The 20990-nt window shown below is 48.0% G+C and overlaps 1 protein-coding gene across 2 annotated transcripts in view; it reads right to left on the reverse strand.

Annotated features, from left to right (window-relative positions):
• ECE1 (endothelin converting enzyme 1) overlaps window positions 1–20990 on the reverse strand; it is a 381652-nt gene that overhangs the window by 68226 nt on the left and 292436 nt on the right. For both annotated transcript variants that reach the window (XM_086921670.1, XM_086921669.1), the window contains one exon: window positions 6524–6666. In XM_086921670.1, the coding sequence (XP_086777796.1) occupies window positions 6524–6666 (143 nt within the window). The remainder of the gene's footprint in view (window positions 1–6523; window positions 6667–20990) is intronic.

Below are 20990 nucleotides of genomic sequence, written 5' to 3' on the forward strand. Positions count from 1 at the left end.
CAGTAATCCCCAGGTGAACCTCCCAAAGGCAAGAGTCACCCAGTCTTCAGTTACTGAGCGTCCCTCCACTTCAGAGATGTCTGAGCCAAGTTAGGGCAGGTGAATGGAATAGCAAGGCTCAGGAACTGCATCCCAACACACACAAACTAGCTTTTTGTGCTGCATTTACAACTAGAAGGAATATGCTACTTACCAGTATGCATCTGTTCTTGGCATAGAGGGCTGCAGAGTGGTACATTATGAATAGATCGCCATCTGGTGTTGGGCTCGGATGATTGCACTTTGTTTTTCTCTTGGAGAGTCTTTTGTATCTTGGTGACTCCTCCCTTAGTTGGTAGTGCGCATGGGCATCGGCTCCATCCTTAGATTGTTTTGCCATAGTAGGGTTAGATGGAGTAGTATAGTAGAATACAGATAAGAGTGCCCATGTAAGTGTATCTAAATAAGATAGTGTTGGAACAGACACAGGTTTCCGGGGAGGCTGGGAGGGCATGTACCACTCTGCAGCCCTCTATGCCAAGAACAGATGCATACTGGTAAGTAGCATATTCCGTTCAAGGCATATGGGCTGCAGATGGTACATTATGAATAGACTATACAGCAGTTCTCTCCCTAGCGGTGGTCGCCCGTGTCTGTTGCAACTGTCTGAAACAATGTTTTTAATACTGCTTGTCCCACTCTAGCTTGTTGTGTTGTGTGCACATCTACACAATAGTGTTTTGTGAAAGTGTGCGGTGTAACCCAGGTAGCCGCTTTGCATATGTCATCTAGTGGAATGTTTCCCAGAAATGCCATAGATGCCCCTAGTTTACGTGTAGAGTGAGCTCTAGGAGGAACAGTTAATGTTCTCTTTGCTTTTAAGTAGCATATTTGAATGCATTTTACAATCCACCTGGCAATGCCCGCTTTGGAGATGGGATTGCCTTTATGTGTGGGAGAAAACGCAACAAATAGCTGTTTTGTCTTTCTGAAAGTTTGTGTTCTCTCTATATAGTACAATATGGCCCTCCTAACATCCAGTGTATGTAGGGCTCTTTCCGCTACTGTCTGTGGTTTTGGAAAGAAAACCGGTAATTCCACTGACTGATTGATGTGGAATGCTGAAATAACCTTTGGTAAGAATTTTGGGTTTGTTCTAAGAACCACTTTATTTTGGTGTAGCTGCATAAATGGTTCCTGAATCGTAAAAGCCTGCAGTTCACTTACTCTTCTAAGTGACGTGATAGCTATGAGGAAGGCCACCTTCCATGTGAGGAATTGTATTTCACACCTATGCATAGGTTCAAAGGGTGGCCCCATTAGTCTGGTAAGCACTATGTTGAGATTCCAGACTGGGGAAGGTGGTCTTCTTGGTGGAATGACTCTTTTGAGTCCTTCCATGAAAGCTTTAATTGCTGGTACTTTAAACAATGACAGGTGTTGTCTGTTCTGTAGGTACGCCGCTATGGCTGCTAGATGAACCCTAATAGATGTATATGCTAGATTACATTGTTGTAAGTGTAATAAGTAGCAAATGATTTGTTTAGTGGATGCGTCCAGAGGGTTGATGTGCTTACTGTTACAGTGTATAGCAAACCTCTTCCATTTTGCTGCATAGCATGCTCTGGTGGTAGGACGTCTTGCCTGTTTAATGATTTCCATGCATTCTGGTGGTAAATCTAAATACCCAAACTCTATGACCTCAGGAGCCAGATCGCTAGGTTCAGTTGTTTGGGATCTGGGTGCATTATTTCTCCATGGTTCTGTGTAAGATGCATGGGTAATAATCTTAGCTTTTGATGTGGTACTTGTGAGAGTTGTAGCAGCGTGGTGAACCACGGCTGTCTTGCCCACGTGGGTGCCACTAGTATCATTGTCATTGAGTGCTGCTGCAGTTTCCTCACCAGTAGTGGAATTAGTGGTAGAGGAGGGAACGCGTAAGCAAATTTGTTGGACCAATTTATCCACAGTGCATTGCCCTGGGACCTTTGGTGTGGGTACCTGGATGCGAATTGTTTGCATTTTGCGTTTTGATGATTTGCAAACAGATCTATCTCTGGTTGCCCCCATTTTTGGAAGAATGGCTGTAGTATTTGGTCGTGCAGTTCCCATTCGTGAACTTGTTCTGACTGTCTGCTTAGGATGTCTGCTATTTGATTTTGAATTCCTGGTAGGTGTTCCGCTAACAGGTAGATTTTTTGAGGAATGGCCCATCTCCATATGTCCTGTGCTAGTTTGGACAGTTGGAGAGAGTGTGTCCCCCCCTGTTTTTGAATATAATACATTGCAGTCATGTTGTCTGTTCTGATCAGGACTGCCTTGTTTGTTATTTGCATTTGGAAAGCTTTTAGTGCTAGAAATATTGCTAACAGTTCCAGGTAGTTGATGTGCAGCTTCTTTTGCTGCGCACTCCACTTCCCCTGTACTGTGTATTTGTCCATATGCGCTCCCCATCCGGAGAGCGATGCGTCCGCTGTTATTATTACTTGTGGAACTGGCTCTAGGAACGACCGTCCTTTGGAAATGTTTTCTGTGTTCCACCACTTCAGAGAGCGATACGTCCGGTCGTTTACCAACACCAGATCTGTAATCTGACCTTGAGCCTGATTCCACTGTGTCGCTAGACACTCTTGTACTGGACGCATTTGTAGTCTGGCATGTGGTATTAGCAGTATGCAAGAGGACATCATGCCTAATAGTTGCATAAACACTCGTGCTGGTAGTGAGTGTTGTGGTTGAAATTTTTGTATTAACCCGACCATTGTCTGTACTCTGATTGGGTTGGGGTATGCTATTGCCTTTTCTGTGTCTACTGTAGCCCCCAGGTATTGCTGGATCTGGTTTGGTTGCAGGTGTGATTTTTTGTAGTTCACCGTAAACCCTAGGTGGTGCAGCAGTTGAATTGTCTTCTGTGTGTTGTGAAGACATTCTTCCTTGGATTTGGCCTTTATTAGCCAATCGTCCAAGTATGGGAAGACATGTATTTGTTGTCTTCTTAGGTGTGCTGCCACCACAGCTAGGCATTTTGTGAAAACTCTTGGTGCTGTTGTGACACCGAACGGAAGGACCTTGAACTGGTAGTGTTGTCCTTCTAACACAAACCTTAGGTATTTTCTGTGGGCTTTGTGAATTGGGATATGAAAGTAAGCGTCTTTTAGATCCAGTGTAGAAAGAAAGTCCCCTTGCTTCAGTAAAGGGAGTACTTGTTGGAGCGTGACCATGTGGAAGTGCTCCGAATTTATGTAAGCGTTGAGAGGTCTGAGGTCTAATATTGGTCGTAGGGACCCGTCCTTTTTGGGGATCAGGAAGTATAGAGAGTATACTCCTGTCCCTTGTTGATCCTTTGGGACCTTCTCTATTGCATGCTTTTGTAGAAGTGCTAGCACTTCTTCTCTTAACAATGTCAAATGATCCTGACTCATTGGGCGCTGTTTGGGGGGGATGTTTGGTGGGGTAGCTGTGAGTTCTAGGCAATAACCATGTTGGATAATTTGTCTCACCCACTTGTCTGACGTGATGTCTTCCCAGACAGGTAGGAACTGTGATAGACGTCCCCCGACCGGTGTTATGTGGTCTGGGGGGAGATCTATGAAGTCACTGTTTTGGTGTTGAGGCGTTGCGGTTGTTATTATTTCCGCGGCCTCTACCCTTATTGTTGTTACCTCTGTAATTACCTCTTGAATTACCTCTGGGTGATGTTGGTGTGAAAGATGTGGATTGCTGATTTGTTCCTGTGTTTTTTGAGCCCCCTCTATAGGTGGATCTACGAAAGGAACCTCTGTGCGTTGGCTGTTGCAATGCTCCCATTGACTTAGCCGTTTCTGTATCCTTTTTCATCTTTTCTAATGTCTCGTCTGTACTTGAACCGAACAATGTCTTCTGATCAAATGGTCTGTTCAGTAGGGCTGTTTGAACTTCTTGTTTGAATCCTGAGATTCTGAGCCATGCGTGCCTTCTTAGCATGACACTAGTGTTAATAGACCTTGCTGCAGTGTCTGCTGCGTCTAACGCACACTTAATGGAAGTATTAGTTATTATTTTACCTTCCTGAATTAATTGGTCTGCCTTCTTTTGATGTTCCTTAGGAAGATGTGTGAGAAGTTTTTCTAACTCATCGTAATGTGCCCTGTCGTAACGTGCGAGTAGAGCTTGTGTATTAGCTATACGCCAGCTATTTGCTGCCTGTGATGCTACTCTCTTGCCTGATGCATCTATTAACTTCGACTCTTTATCTGGTGGAGGAGCCTCTCCTGTAGATAATGAGTTTGCTCTCTTACGAGCGGTTGAGACCACCAGCGAGTCTAGAGGTACATGCCCTCTAATAAATATTGGGTCCTTTGGAGCCGCTTTATATTTTTTATCGATTCTTGGGTTTAACACCCTGGCTCTCACTGGGTTTTCGAATATTTCTTCTGTGTGAGTGAGAAGACCCTTTAGCATAGGAAGAGTACCTGATGTTCTCTGTGCACTAGGTAGAGTCTCTAACAAGAAATCCTCTATCTGAGGTTCTGTGTGCATATCTAGTTTGTGATATTTTGCTGCCCTATTAATGAGCTGCACAAAACCTGTGTTATCATCAGGTGGTGAAGGCTTTGAGGGGTATAGCTCTGGGTCGTTGTCCTCATCCGACCCTACATCGTAATTTTCCCATGGATCTTCCTCATCCTGGATAGATTCGTCATCCCCTTGAGGTTCTCCCTCCCCTATATCACTGTCTACATCTGACTGAGGTGTAGCTGGTCTTGGTGTGGAGGGTGTAGGAATATGTGGCCTATTGTGAGGAATAGGAGAAGAGGGTGTGTCTTTAGGACGAGGAGAAGCAGGAGGAGTTATGTTCGTCCCCATTGTTCTCTTTTTTGGAGGAAGAGGTTTATCTTCTGACTGTTCACTCTTTCTCTTCTTCGTGACCACTTTCCCAGTTTGTGGGTCAATAAACAAGATCTTTTGCTTGGGATCTGTTTGTTGCTCTTGAATCGGTACCGAAGGTCCTGGTTCCGAGAGCTGTTTTTGTTTTCGATCCTCAGATCTTTCTGGTTTCGACACCGAATGTCTGCTCGATTCCGATTTTTTGGGTATCGAGTGTCTTTTGGGCGATACATCATATTTCTTTTTCGACATGGAATGTTTCGATACCGAGCTCTCCTTTATATGCCGCCTCGGTGTCGAAGTCGATGACGCCCTTTTCTCGGATCCGACGTGGTGGGATTCCGAGTGTTTCGGTTTCAGTTTCGGTTTTGTTGCCGGGCCCGTAAGGCGGGGCATCGGAAACTTTTTTCAGCGATTTGACCGGGCCCGAGGGCGGGGTCGTTACCGCACGGGGTCGGTTTTTCGGTAAGGGGACGTCGTCACTCACGGTTTGTTGCTCGAAGAGTTCTTCAACCTCCGACTGGTCCCCTTCCGACCCCGACTGGTCCTCTTCTTCCTCGATTTGTTCGTCTCCGAACAGCTCCGGGATCGCCTCCGCCTGCATTCTGGAAGCCTCGTGCCTTCGAGCTCGACGATTTCTGATCGTTAGCTTGGAGGAGAATGCTGCGCAGGCTTCGCAGTCCCTGGATTCGTGTTCAGGCGATAGGCAGAGGTTGCACACCTCGTGTAGGTCCTTGTGTGGGAACTTAGCACCACACGATGGACATTTTTTGAATGGAGTCCTTTCCATGGACTCCGGGCTTGACTGCGCCGAGAAAGGTCTCTTGTTCCTCGACGTAGATCCAAGTTTTTCTCTTCTATTTTGAATTTGTAACGCGTCGGAATGGAAAAGAACGCGTTCGCTAACAATACCGTCGAATTGGAAAGGGAATACGCGCCGAAAAATCACTTTCTTCAGAAGTTGATCTGGAGCGTCTCGATCTTCATCCGAACCCGATGGCGGAAAAAAACAATCTAAGGATGGAGCCGATGCCCATGCGCACTACCAACTAAGGGAGGAGTCACCAAGATACAAAAGACTCTCCAAGAGAAAAACAAAGTGCAATCATCCGAGCCCAACACCAGATGGCGATCTATTCATAATGTACCATCTGCAGCCCATATGCCTCGAACATCTAATTCCAAAGTAAAACAGAATCCGAAGCCCAACCCCACTTCTGTGCCCTCTTTCCTGAGGTCAGCAAGCGAACTAGACACTCAAATAGCTCACCTGAAAGGATGCAGAACAGATTAAGACCAGGATCTGTAGAACATTTTTACAACAAAATCTTGGAAAACTCATTACATTTCTTAAAACGCTTTTAAAATGGTGAGTTACATATATTCAAATCCACAGGAAGTAACCAACAAAGATCAAGTCTTCTATCCACCCTCTGACTGACCCCAAGCCCACTGTGCTGAATGAGTCTGCAGCAGCAGGTACAATGGCAGACAGCCTGTCCCATCCAGCCTCAACCCCTTATCAGTGTTGCACAACTCTGAGGTCTCTTGTTGTAATGGCCATTGTACAGACCTAATGCAGAGCCATCACGTTTCTTAGTAGCTTCATCAGTTGCCACGTAGAGGTAAACCTTCAGTTCTTCTCCCATGCCAATCTGGCTTTACCATCCCCACTCACCTTTTGTCTGTAGTATTGATGAGTTCCGAGACCTGCACCAGATATTCTTTGGCGTACACCACAACCGGCTCAGACTCGTTAATCTCCACAGGGCTAAAGACTGTCCTGAGGAAGGGCATCCAGTCTATGGCCGGCGCCAACGTCTGAAAGAGAAAGAAGGGAAACATCATTTTTCTCCACAATGCGGTCCACTTAGTGGGGACATGTATAACAACTGTGGAAGTATCCGCCTGAGTTGCACCAGTGTGAGGTGCAACCAGAGTGTCGACAAACATCAAGGAGAATACCTTCAAAACATTCAGACCTCTTCACTACCTCAGCACATGACCTGTCAAACCAGCTGAAGCAAAGAATATAAGGCACGAGTATCCTCTGTACCAATAGGGTGAAGGTGCAATTGGCAATTTGTGGGGGGTGAGAAGGGTACTGAAAGCAGGCTCAGCCACCAATTTACCTCAGTGTTGAAAATACATTAACGCAAAGTAGAAAGCACACAGTCGGATTCTGTGTTTACTCAGAAGTAAAGAAACCACTAGGTTAATCAAGTTATTAAAATCTATACGTCCAGGCAGGGTCGTCTCCGCAGAACTCCCCAGCAAAGTGCACCTGCCCCCAATGCGTTCCTCTTTGGTGACTTAGACTGCTGTGCATGACCTGTGACTTTGCACTAATCTGTCCATTTAATTCAAGAGTACCTCTTGCTCGGGAAGAGCCTTAGAATGTGTCTATAGTGCACTGGTTTGTGAACGGGATAATGCAAAGCACCAACTTCATTCCACGCGAGGCATTTTGGGCGACGGGAGGAGGGGCATCAGCAGACTGTGTTTAAACAGTCACGATACTGCAAGCATGATGCATCAGACTCTGCAAGCAAGGCATGGTGGGAAAGTGAGCGAGGACTCACTAAAGAAGTCAGTGACTTGATAGAAGACTGCCTCAGCAGAGGCTTGGAGCATCCTATATGTGGTCTCTTCAATTCTAAGCCAGAGACTTGCCAAGGTTGAAGGGGAATGAGACGTGGCAAGAGACAGCAAGCAAGCTGCTCTGATAACTATGCCAGGACAAAGTGAGCAATGTTTGTCTGAAGGGAGAAATGCAAAAAGAACAATTGATGGACAGAATGCAGAACAAGGTCATACGTTCACCCCAGTACAGAGATTCAGGCCCAAATCCATCGTTTTTTTGCTCACCCTGCCATTCCAGTTTGGACCCAGCCATATGCAAATCAGTCTTGACCCTGCACCCAAAGGGAACAGTCCAGCCCGAACTGCCAGGCCAGGTCCTCCCGGAGGTGCACTGGTTTGTGAACGGGATAATGCAAAGCACCAACTTCATTTCACGCAAGGCATTTTGGGCGACTGGAGGAGGGGCATCAGCAGACTGTTTAAAATGTGTCACGATCCTGCATGCATGGTGCATCAGACGCTGCAAGCAAGGTATGATGGGAAAGTGAACGAGGACGGACTAAAGAAGTCAGTGACTTGAAAGAAGACTACCTCAGGAGAGACTTGGCGCATCCTATATGTGGTCTCTTCAATTCCATAAGCCAGAGACTTGGCAAGGTTCAAGGGGAATGAGACGTGGCAAGAGACAGCAAGCGAGCTGCTCTGATAACTATGCCAGGACAAAGTGAGCAATGTTTGTCTGAAGGGAGTAGTGATGCATGTGGGAGGAGACAGTGGTACCCAGGAGATGAAGCAAGGCACTCCAATGGGCTTAGGAGTGTACATTCTGGAGCTTGTGGTAGGGGAGTACGGTCGTTATTTTCCATGCACAGTTACTTCACCTGCTCAATACAGTCTCCTGATTATAATATTATATTGTCAAGAAGAAATTATGCTTGTTGCAACATATCATGACCAAGATGTAAAATAAAAAATAAAGTACCATTATAAAGAGAGCAAGTTACACAGGTAAAGTAGGACCCCATCATGCAAGATCCGTCATGAGCCAGTTACATCAGATCAACACTCCAACTGGTGATAAGGGGCTTTTATAAGTAGTATTAGTTTTATTCGGCCTGTGCTCCTTATGTCGGTATGCAGCCAGATTTGCACGTCTGCCAAGATACTGTCCATAGTGAAAGTTGTTTCAAACCTGCTTTTACTCCTTTTTACGAAAAAGTGCCTTAGGAGCACGATGGGTGTATTTGTTTTAACTGTCACTGAAGGCAGCCAACATCAGGATCCCATAACATCGTTGTACTTCCATTTCCTCTCTCACTAGGCAGCTGTTGAAATTGTGTTCTTTATGCCAGTTACTCCCAAATGCAGGATGGTGCCAGAGAACAAAGAATGCTGCGGTTTTCTTCTTTAAAGATGGCATCATCTGTCAAAATGGAGCACAGCCCACAGTCTCCATGTTCAGCTCCTCAGGAAGCAATGAAACCATTAACTCCAGCGGATCAAGACATCTGGTATCACAAGGAGCCCTGGTAATCCAAATTGTTTTGATGTAAATCTATTTTCTAGACATGCTGCCTGCTCTGCAGCCACCTAGCTGCTATGAATTAGATGCATTTCTGCTTTCATCTTCGTTTAAAAAAACTCAGCAAGTGAAACATTTCTAGGACATCCATTTCTCTACCTACAGACAGCACCAGCCGCACCATTGTTTTATCCATTTTTTGGCCTGGAGTTACCCAAGACATTGCGATTTTACAATAATTATTTTAGTAGTAGTAGACTTACTTATGGAGGATTTCAGTCAGCCTTCTTCAACCACTGATATGTTATTGTGACCATCACATTTTTCTTCTGCCCACTACTGCATACAGTACGGGGTGTCGGTCAATCCATTCATCTCCTGACCAACTACGCTATGTCGAAATCTTTTTACTGCCATTTATCCAGATACATGTCCACAGTTGCATTACACCACATTACCTCTCCAGTCTAAGTATTATTAGGTTCCTTTAATAGCACACCTACCACCATAGTGCTGATAATCTAAAACATTTTGAGCATATTGTATACAATAAACGCTCATAACTTTACAAACTTCGGTGGTTAAGGACAGCTTTTCTCGTTACAGACTTAGCCGATTGTCCCAAACGTTGACTCAGTGTTAACTTCTTGTCACCTTTAGGCAAGTGCTGCCCGCTCGACAATCACTGGGACTATTATCACATCAAGATTAACACAGGTACAGAATCTCAACGTTCCAGTTACAAATCTTCTGAATCCTCGGGCTAATTAACAAAATAATGGAGAACTCTGCCGAAAAGTTTGACTATTGGATGCTTCTGCAGACCTCTGGATTCCTCCCTTCTAAGGGACTCTTCTTTAGCCCTACCCAGCTGCTCTCTGATGTAAGAGGAACCCCACCGTCCCATGGACGTGCAGCAGGTCATAGGGTGGAATCTCCTCCCAGTGTCTTGTTGTGGTGATCGGTACATCTTATGGAGATAATGAAGTAGTGCAAATTTTAATCTAGTGTGCCTAGAAACCTTTTGAGTGCATGAGAGAACTCATTACCATCCCTTGTGGGTTATTTCTTCACAGATTGGATTCTCAGTGCGTCTTATCCTTGCTGAGGCTAGGTCTAATCACCTTTAGTGTTTTATAGAGCCAGGTAACCAATTTGCCTCCATAGTAAATGGAACTTGTAGGAGATTGTGTCGTAGGGGTTCTTATACAGTCGCGACACAGAAGCCCTTAAACACTCACATCACAGCTCCAGATGTTAAAAACTGACCAGGTAGTACACGATACTCTTAAGGCAGTGTCTCCAATGGGATAAGCTTCCCAGCAAAGTACAAATACTCAGAAATGAAAATTCCTCCTCAGGCGATAGTGTCATTTCCTTAGTGGCAAAGAAACTCCCAAGGAGCCCGACTAACGGCATGGCCGGGGCATACAATTGGCAACTTGAAGGTTGTTTTTTTAATACAGTGAGTTCAGCATTTCAATGCAGTGCTATGGAACAGTGTCTGGCCCACTTCCGATAATTTCCTCCAAAACAATGCCATGAAAGCGGCCAGACTGGGCTCCTAGCCCAGGTGACCAATCTCCTCCCTACAGTTACCATCCAGCTTTCCACTGCAGCTGTACTGTTAGAATATGCAATGCGTAATCTGGGGCAAGTACAGTGCCCTCAGTTATAGGCCTCTGAAGTACCTCTAGGGAAATTGTCTTTTGCCATTCCATCGTAAGTCCCTAATCCGAGAATCTACCTGTGTAAACCAATTCATCGGCACCCAAACCGTCAGGTTAATAAAGAAAAGGAGGAATCTATGAAGAATAATCATTTGGTTAAGGACCAGTCTCACCGTAATGGGTAATCTAAGGTTTCACCAAAAGCCACATTTCCCTTCAGTGACCTCAAAGTGATGCCTTAGTTACCTTACCTGAGGTTCTCCACATTATGATAAACAGTTAACCCCAAGTATTTGAAGAGGTGTGGAGTGTAGGAGAGTAGGGTCTGCAATCCTATGATCACCCAGATTTTTTGCTTTTGTTTCACTGGTTTACGACTTTCTCTGGCTGTGGGCCTGCCAATCAGACCCACAGCCTGGCTGTTCTCTTTCTAAATTACCTCATGTACCCTAGGTGCATCTACCAATTGGTACTGGGCCACCTTATCAGACCCTGTAACTCAGGGCATAGGTGTACCCAGGGCTGCCAGGGGCTGCAGCATGTATTATGCCACCCCTGGCTGGCCTCCTAAATTTGACACAACTGGCTGCATGACAGCTGGGGCAAAGTCGTGTAACCACCCTTTGCTGTAGGTGTAGTATACCTATACCCAACCCCAAAATGGACACACAGATTCCTATCAGTCACTCCTATGGCAGGCCTTGACAATCCTGAAGGCAGAGTGCTTGGAATCGTGTGAGATGGTGCTCTGGCATGAGCTGAGCCTGTCTGCAGCTTGCGGAACCAAGTCCTAATAGCTGTTCCATGATATTGCATACCATATACTCTTAAGTGCATTATAATCCTCGCGGTTAAATGCTAACTTTGGTATTGCTTTATCAAAACATGTCGAGTAAGGTGTCATACGAATTGGAATACTAACCCCTCGCCAATTCTGGCGACGGGGTTAGCATTCCACCCTTCTAGAGGGACACGACATGTATGTAACTGTGAACCCCGGTTAAAGTTAACTGAAGCCTCAGCTCCACAAAATGGATGCTGCCACCACAGACACGAGTCTGACCTCCTGCTGCTGGGAGTCCTTCCAGCGAGGGAGGCCTGGACAAAGGGTTTCCTGTCCGGGGCGGTGCTAGCACCGTCCCAGACATGGTTTTGTGTATCCTGGGTAGGCAGGGCTTTTCAGGAAGGTGACTGCTGAGTGGCACCCCGGTGCTCACTACGCATAGGCCAGTCAGAACCAGTTCCAGGGGCACACCAGCCCCTGGCCTGGGGAAGTCCGGCAGGGGAGAGGGGTGTAACCACCCCCCTCCTGGTCCCACCCATAGGCAGGACCTAGTCACCGGGTCAGCCCCCTTTTTTAGTATAAAGATAGGAGCGGGCCCCCTGTTCAAATTAGATCATCTTTGGAATCAAGATACCACTTTCTTCGAAAGGACTTCACGATTTCTTCTTCAAGATTCTCCCTTGTGGCTAAGGAGTAGTCACCCTGCATCCGCAGGCACCATCCTAAAGAACACTGCGGTCTGCTGCAAGTCCTTCATCACGAATCCGACGACCCAGCTCGACGAGACCCGGCTTCCCTGGCACCTCTGACCTCTACTCACCTCTACAGCAAAGCTGAGAACCGTGAGTGCGACGAGACCTCGAGGGACCGACGATCGCCAAGACTGCACGACATCTTTACTGCAAGCCCACCGTGTCCTCCACTGGTGAGTGCTTTGGGGTCCGAGAAGCCCCGACCCAGCGCAGCTCCAGCACCCAAGGTCAGCCTCCCTGCATCTCCACGATCGGCGTGGGGCCCTTCTGCTGTTTGCTGTGCACCGCGTTGTTTGGCTACTAGCCGGCTGGCTTGTGGTCTTCTGAACGACGCCCGACGACAACTCTTCTGCTGGTCTGGTTGCTCCAGGCTGGCCCTTGCTTCCTTTTTCAAGAGAGGCACCCCGGACCCTCCTGGTCCACTCCAGACGCCATTTTAGGTCCACCGCGTGGGCTTGAATTTGCCAAGGCTTTGTTGCCCAATCCTGGGTCCAGCGACGCCGACAGCTTCTATCTTCGTGGGACAGCTCGATCCTCCATCCTGGTCGCCGACAACGCCTCCTGGTCCGTGAGATCTTCGAGTCAAGCGTCACCCACTCACCTTGTCGAGGTGGCTACCATCCGGTGCCTTCCTGGTGCCCACTGACTACTGGCTAGTAGTCTCGAACTTGGTCCCCTCTGCTTTCAGGTGTCATCTATCTTCGAGATCCAGGCTTGGATCCAACTGAACTTTCTTCACTGGTCACCGGCCAGCATCTTTTCTTCCGGCTCCTGGTCCGTCTACGAGGATTCCCGACGTCTTTTCAGACCTATGCAGCTGCAGCCCCTGGGCTAGGTAACTTCGGCATTTCGGTGCCCCAGCATAGCCTCACTATCCAAGGGTCAGAATCTACTTTCGTTTTCTCCCTACCAGGTCGGGTTCGCCCGAGAACACTAACTTTCTATTTCCTAGCTACTATAGACTTTTGTCCGCATCTCGCGTGAGAGTGCACACACTGCACCCGAGTCCCCTAGGCCTCCTAGTCGTAATCTAACGATTCCCTAGTCAAGTCCTAGCGATTCCAAAAGCTATTAGTACTGTACTTACCTGCTAGGAATTTCACATTCCACTTTTAGAGTATATGGTTTTCCGTGCCCCTCGGGCATTTGTATATACTGTGCTAACTTAAGTATTTTTGTAAGAGTTTTGGTTTGTGCTTAGTACCCTGTCCTCATAAAGAGTACAGGGCTGTTGTGATCTTTAATAAATAACTGTTTATTTTCATAACACTTGTGTGGTGTCCTTTCACTGGGTATTCAAGGGGTATATGTGTGGTAAACAGCTGGCTTAACACGCCCTCTCGAGTCTTTAGCCTTAGACTGCTCGTATCCATGCTACTAGGATAGCTGGTCTATAAGGTTGACTTACAACCAATCATCAATAAGGGTTGCTGGACTGATACATAGTGGGCACTAGAATAGTGACCACTGCATATCAGGCCACCTTCTCACATTGGTGAGCAGCGGTTGGGATTTGAGCTTGCTGTTGTTTTACCACACGTATCCTAAGAATATCTTGTTGAAAGATCACATAAGTACTGTTAGGTACATATAACTAAAGCTTAGAATACTCTGAGTTCTACTGAACCAGCTGTTGTAGCTCCTCAAGGCTTAGCACACCTTGGCTGCAACTCTAGCAAGGGATCAGTAGATAACACATAGTGTAGGTAGGTGCATCACTTACACCACACTAGAATCAGCATGTCAGACAAAGGAGGAAACACTGAGTCTCCCCTTGTGTCAGTTGACCCTCCACAGGTCATACCTTCAAGATATGCTGTGCTTAGCTTCCAGGAGTTACGACAAGTATGTACCTCTAGGAAGATTAAGCAGGGGTCTAACCCCACAACTGCTTTTCTGATTGGTCTCTTAGAGACTCATGATGCAAGAAGGGCTGGTAACCCAGACCCTTCTACTTCAGAAGGCAACATGCCCTCCCTACAGGGTCCCTTTGATAGCCAAGACCATCCCCTTCAGGAAGCAGATGATGCTGATGATGAGGATGATGACTTGGAGTCTAGGGGTGAGGCAGACCAGGGACAGGTAGAAGTCGTTAGACTAACCCGGACCAACTTAAGCAGACATGAGAGAGACTCTAGGGGAGCCCTGGGGCCACTCTCAGGTCAGCTTAACATTGGGAATGGACGAGTTAGGTCTCTATCTAGAGGCTCTAACAGATCCCTTCATACCAATGGCTCTCAACGTTCCTCTCAAAGGGGAATGACATCTCCCCAGAGGAGAGTGTATGAGGCAAAGGAAAAGGCAGCCAATCTGAGGATTGAAAGGGAAGAACTTGCCCTGGCCAAAGAAAGGCTTGCCTTTGCTAGAGAGCAACAATTGAGTGGGGCAGTCCCCACTGGTGGCAGCATTGTACCTAGCAATAGGGAAAGGAGTTTTGATACAAAACACCTTGGTAAGATAGTGCCCCCCTTTAAACAAGGGGATGACATCCACAAATGGATTACTGCTTTGGAGAGGGCCTGCACTGTGCAAGGTGTTCCCCCAAGTCAGTGGGCAGCTATCTTGTGGCTCTCCTTTGAGGGTAAAGGAAGAGACAAGCTCCTCACCACAAGGGTAGAGGATGCCAATGATTACCAAGTCTTGAAGAATGCACTGGTTGAAGGGTTTGGCCTAACCACTGAGCAGTACAGGGTGCTGTTCAGGGATACCCAGAAAACTCAGTCTCAAGATTGGGCTGACTTTGTAGATTGTGCCACTAAGGCTTTTGAGGGCTGGTTGCTGGGCAGTAAGGTTACTGATTATAAAGGATTGTACAATTTGATGATGAGAGAGCAAATTTTAAACAATTGTCAGAACCAGTTGTTGCATCAGCATCTTGTTGACTCAGATCTGACCTCTCCCCAAGAATTGGGAAAGAAGGCAGACAGATGGGTTAGAACAAGAGTTAAACAGAACCAGGGCCAAAATCAAGGTGGTCAGAAGAAAGCAGACCAGAAGGGTAAGGATTCTAAAGGGGAACAAAATGACCAGAAGTCTTCGACAGGTCCCCAACAACCCAAAGAGGGTGGGGGTCAGGCTCCCCAAAAGAAGAAAGAAGGCCAATCTAAAAGGTGGTGCCAATACTGCAAAAGTAAAACTCACTGGTTTAGTGAGTGCACCAAGAAAGGAGGAGGGCAGACTCCTGCCACTGCAGCCCCTAAGGCACCTGTGCCCCCTAGTACAGCCAGCAGTGGTAGTGCACCTCCCAAGGGTTTAGTAGGGTTAACCCTGGGTTCTGAGGGGAGTGACAACTTAGTTGGCACCCTTACTCAAGCTGTCCTTGTCAGTACAGGGGATATGGATATATCCCCTGACATCAGTCCCAATACTTTGGGCAAATACAGACAGACACCTTTTATCAATGGAAAAATGGCTCAGGCCTATAGGGACACTTGTGCCAGTGTCACAATGGTGACACCTAGCTTTGTGGACCCTGGACAGATCATGCCAGGTACAGAATTCCTGGTGACCAATGCAAGCAATGTCACTACCAATCATAGTATGGCAATTGTAGCTTTCTCCTGGGGAGGGGTAACTGGCCAAAAGAAGGTTGTAGTTAGTTCAGACCTCCCAGTGGATTGTTTGTTGGGCAATGATTTGGAGTCATCACAATGGTCAGAAGTGGAGCAGAGGACTCATCTGGAAATGTTAGGCTTGCCAGCACATGTGTTTGCTGTGACCAGGTCACAGGCCAGAAGATGCCCCACTGAACAGGTGCTGGATCCTGGAACAATGGACCAGACACCTTCCAAGAAAAAGAGCAGTAGGGTTAAGGCTGTGCCTTCCCCCTTGCCCCAGGTTGTGGATCAAGTCTCAGAGGAGGCTGACCTACAGGAATGGAGGGAAACTGAGCCTAGGGAGTTTGAACTTGATCAAGTTGAATTCTTGGGCTCAGGGGGACCCTCAAGGGAAGACCTGGGGAAGGACCAGTTAGACTGCCCTTCTCTTGAACCCCTCAGACAGCAGGCTGCTGCTGAGGCTGCTGGGAACGCCACAGGTACCCACAAGGTATACTGGGAAGATGGACTCCTGTACACTGAGTCAAGAGACCCCAAGCCTGGCATGACCAGGAGGCTGGTTGTACCCTTGTCTCAGAGAGGTTTCCTACTTACCTTGGCCCATGAGATTCCCTTAGCAGGTCACTTAGGCCAGACAAAGACTTGGGACAGACTTGTCTCACACTTTCACTGGCCTCACATGAATGAGGATACCAAGGAGTTTTGTCGCTCCTGTGTCACTTGCCAAGCCAGTGGTAAGTCAGGTGGCACAACAAAGGCCCCCCTTATACCAATGCCTGTGGTGGGGGTGCCCTTTGAAAGAGTGGGGATTGACATTGTTGGTCCAATGGAACCCCAGACAGCATCAGGGCACAAGTTTATACTGGTGGTAGTGGATCATGCCACCAGGTATCCTGAAGCTATTCCACTTAGGACCACCACAGCACCTGTGGTGGCAAGGGCCCTAGTTGGAGTGTTCTCCAGAGTGGGCTTCCCTAAGGAGGTTGTCTCTGACAGAGGTGCAAACTTCATGTCAAGCTACTTAACTGCTATGTGGAAGGAGTGTGGTGTCAATTACAAATTCACTACACCCTATCACCCACAATGCAATGGGCTTGTTGAAAGGTTCAACAGGACCCTAAAAGGGATGATTCATGGACTACCTGAAACACTCAGGCGTAGATGGGATGTCCTGATGCCCTGCCTTCTGTTTGCTTACAGAGAGGTCCCACAAAAGGGGGTTGGCTACAGCCCTTTTGAACTTTTGTATGGGCATCCTGTGAGAGGCCCCTTGTGTTTGGTGAAGGAAGGATGGGAGAGACCTCTCAAAAAGCCTGCAACCAACATAATGGACTATGTACTTGGTCTCCGCTCCAGGATGGCTGAGTATATGGAGAAGGCATCTGAAAACCTTAAGGCCAGTCAAGAACTTCAAAAAGCTTGGCATGACCAAAAGGCTGTCCTGACTGTTTACCAGCCTGGACAGAAGGTGTGGGTGTTGGAGCCAGTGGCCCCAGCAGCACTCAAAGACAAATGGTCTGGGCCCCACACAATTCTTGAGCAAAAGGGAGAGGTCACCTACCTGGTGGACCTTGGAACTCCCAGGAGTCCCCACAGGGTACTCCATGTCAACAGGCTCAAAGCATATGTCGACAGGAAGGACATGAGCTTGCTCATGGCCATAGATGAGGGACAGGAGGAGGAGAGTGACCCTCTCCCAGACCTGCTCACTCAGAATCCTGATGATGGGTCAGTAGATGGTGTTGTCTTTTGTGGCAGCCTCTCTGAACATCAGCAGAAAGACTGTAAACAGGTTCTTCAGTCTTTCAGACGTATGTTCTCTCTGACACCCAGTCAGACCAATTGGTGCACCCATGAGGTTGACACTGGTGACAGCCTACCTGTCAAGAGTAAAATCTACAGGCAGCCTGATCATGTTAGAGACTGCATAAAAACTGAAGTGCAGAAAATGTTGGAGTTGGGAGTCATTGAACCCTCAGATAGCCCCTGGGCTAGTCCAGTAGTTCTAGTGCCAAAGCCTCACACCCAAGATGGTAAGAGAGAGATGAGGTTTTGCGTAGACTACAGGGGTCTCAATGCAGTCACTAAGACTGATGCCCACCCAATACCAAGGGCAGATGAACTTATAGATAGATTGGCTTCTGCCAACTACTTAAGTACATTTGACTTAACAGCTGGGTATTGGCAAATCAGGTTAGCTGAGGATGCCAAGCCCAAGACAGCATTTTCAACCCCTGGTGGGCATTATCAGTTTGTGGTAATGCCCTTTGGTCTGAAAAATGCACCTGCCACCTTCCAAAGGTTGGTGAATCAAGTCCTTACTGGGCTGGATGACTTCTGTGCAGCATATCTAGATGATATTGCTGTCTTTAGCTCCACCTGGGAGGATCACCTGGTCCACCTGAGGAAAGTGTTAGAGGCTCTGCAAGCAGCAGGCCTCACTATCAAGGCCACCAAGTGCCAGATAGGGCAGACACAGGTTGTATACCTGGGCCACCTTGTAGGTGGAGGCCAGGTTCAGCCACTGGAGAGCAAAATACAGTCAATCAGGGACTGGGCTCCTCCAACCACCCAGACTCAGGTTCGAGCTTTCTTAGGCCTGACTGGATACTACAGAAAGTTTGTCAGGAACTATGGTTCCATTGTGACACCATTAAATGAACTGACAAGTAAGAAAATGCCAAAAAAGGTTCAGTGGACAGCAGGCTGTCAAAAAGCATTCGATGACCTAAAGCAGGCCATGTGCACAGCACCTATCCTTAAGAGTCCAGACTACTCCAAACCATTCATTGTCCAAACAGATGCTTCTGAGTTGGGTGTGGGAGCTGTTCTTTCTCAACTGAATTTTGATGGTCAGGATCAGCCCATTGCTTTTATAAGCAGAAGGCTGACCCCCAGAGAGAAGAATTGGTCAGCTATTGAGAGGGAGGCCTTTGCTGTGGTTTGGGCCCTGAAGAAGCTGAGGCCATACTTGTTTGGCACTCACTTCAAGATTCAGACCGACCATAAGCCCCTCTTGTGGCTAAATCAGATGAAGGGTGAAAACCCCAAACTGCTTAGGTGGTCCATTTCCCTACAGGGGATGGACTTTACAGTGGAACATAGACCTGGTACTGATCATGGCAATGCCGATGGGCTCTCCAGATATTTCCACTTAGAACAAGAAGACTCACCTGGTCAAGGTTAGCTTATTGTCCCAAAGTTTGGGGGGGGGTCATGTAGGAGAGTAGGGTCTGCAATCCTATGATCACCCAGATTTTTTGCTTTTGTTTCACTGGTTTACGACTTTCTCTGGCTGTGGGCCTGCCAATCAGACCCACAGCCTGGCTGTTCTCTTTCTAAATTACCTCATGTACCCTAGGTGCATCTACCAATTGGTACTGGGCCACCTTATCAGACCCTGTAACTCAGGGCATAGGTGTACCCAGGGCTGCCAGGGGCTGCAGCATGTATTATGCCACCCCTGGCTGGCCTCCTAAATTTGACACAACTGGCTGCATGACAGCTGGGGCAAAGTCGTGTAACCACCCTTTGCTGTAGGTGTAGTATACCTATACCTAACCCCAAAATGGACACACAGATTCCTATCAGTCACTCCTATGGCAGGCCTTGACAATCCTGAAGGCAGAGTGCTTGGAATCGTGTGAGATGGTGCTCTGGCATGAGCTGAGCCTGTCTGCAGCTTGCGGAACCAAGTCCTAATAGCTGTTCCATGATATCGCATACCATATACTCTTAAGTGCATTATAATCCTCGCGGTTAAATGCTAACTTTGGTATTGCTTTATCAAAACATGTCGAGTAAGGTGTCATACGAATTGGAATACTAACCCCTCGCCAATTCTGGCGACGGGGTTAGCATTCCACCCTTCTAGAGGGACACGACATGTATGTAACTGTGAACCCCGGTTAAAGTTAACTGAAGCCTCAGCTCCACAAAATGGATGCTGCCACCACAGACACGAGTCTGACCTCCTGCTGCTGGGAGTCCTTCCAGCGAGGGAGGCCTGGACAAAGGGTTTCCTGTCCGGGGCGGTGCTAGCACCGTCCCAGACATGGTTTTGTGTATCCTGGGTAGGCAGGGCTTTTCAGGAAGGTGACTGCTGAGTGGCACCCCGGTGCTCACTACGCATAGGCCAGTCAGAACCAGTTCCAGGGGCACACCAGCCCCTGGCCTGGGGAAGTCCGGCAGGGGAGAGGGGTGTAACCACCCCCCTCCTGGTCCCACCCATAGGCAGGACCTAGTCACCGGGTCAGCCCCCTTTTTTAGTATAAAGATAGGAGCGGGCCCCCTGTTCAAATTAGATCATCTTTGGAATCAAGATACCACTTTCTTCGAAAGGACTTCACGATTTCTTCTTCAAGATTCTCCCTTGTGGCTAAGGAGTAGTCACCCTGCATCCGCAGGCACCATCCTAAAGAACACTGCGGTCTGCTGCAAGTCCTTCATCACGAATCCGACGACCCAGCTCGACGAGACCCGGCTTCCCTGGCACCTCTGACCTCTACTCACCTCTACAGCAAAGCTGAGAACCGTGAGTGCGACGAGACCTCGAGGGACCGACGATCGCCAAGACTGCACGACATCTTTACTGCAAGCCCACCGTGTCCTCCACTGGTGAGTGCTTTGGGGTCCGAGAAGCCCCGACCCAGCGCAGCTCCAGCACCCAAGGTCAGCCTCCCTGCATCTCCACGATCGGCGTGGGGCCCTTCTGCTGTTTGCTGTGCACCGCGTTGTTTGGCTACTAGCCGGCTGGCTTGTGGCCTTCTGAACGACGCCCGACGACAACTCTTCTGCTGGTCTGGTTGCTCCAGGCTGGCCCTTGCTTCCTTTTTCAAGAGAGGCACCCCGGACCCTCCTGGTCCACTCCAGACGCCATTTTAGGTCCACCGCGTGGGCTTGAATTTGCCAAGGCTTTGTTGCCCAATCCTGGGTCCAGCGACGCCGACAGCTTCTATCTTCGTGGGACAGCTCGATCCTCCATCCTGGTCGCCGACAACGCCTCCTGGTCCGTGAGATCTTCGAGTCAAGCGTCACCCACTCACCTTGTCGAGGTGGCTACCATCCGGTGCCTTCCTGGTGCCCACTGACTACTGGCTAGTAGTCTCGAACTTGGTCCCCTCTGCTTTCAGGTGTCATCTATCTTCGAGATCCAGGCTTGGATCCAACTGAACTTTCTTCACTGGTCACCGGCCAGCATCTTTTCTTCCGGCTCCTGGTCCGTCTACGAGGATTCCCGACGTCTTTTCAGACCTATGCAGCTGCAGCCCCTGGGCT

This window comes from Lissotriton vulgaris, chromosome 5 (genome assembly GCF_964263255.1).
Source record: "Lissotriton vulgaris chromosome 5, aLisVul1.2, whole genome shotgun sequence".
Taxonomy (NCBI): domain Eukaryota; kingdom Metazoa; phylum Chordata; class Amphibia; order Caudata; family Salamandridae; genus Lissotriton; species Lissotriton vulgaris.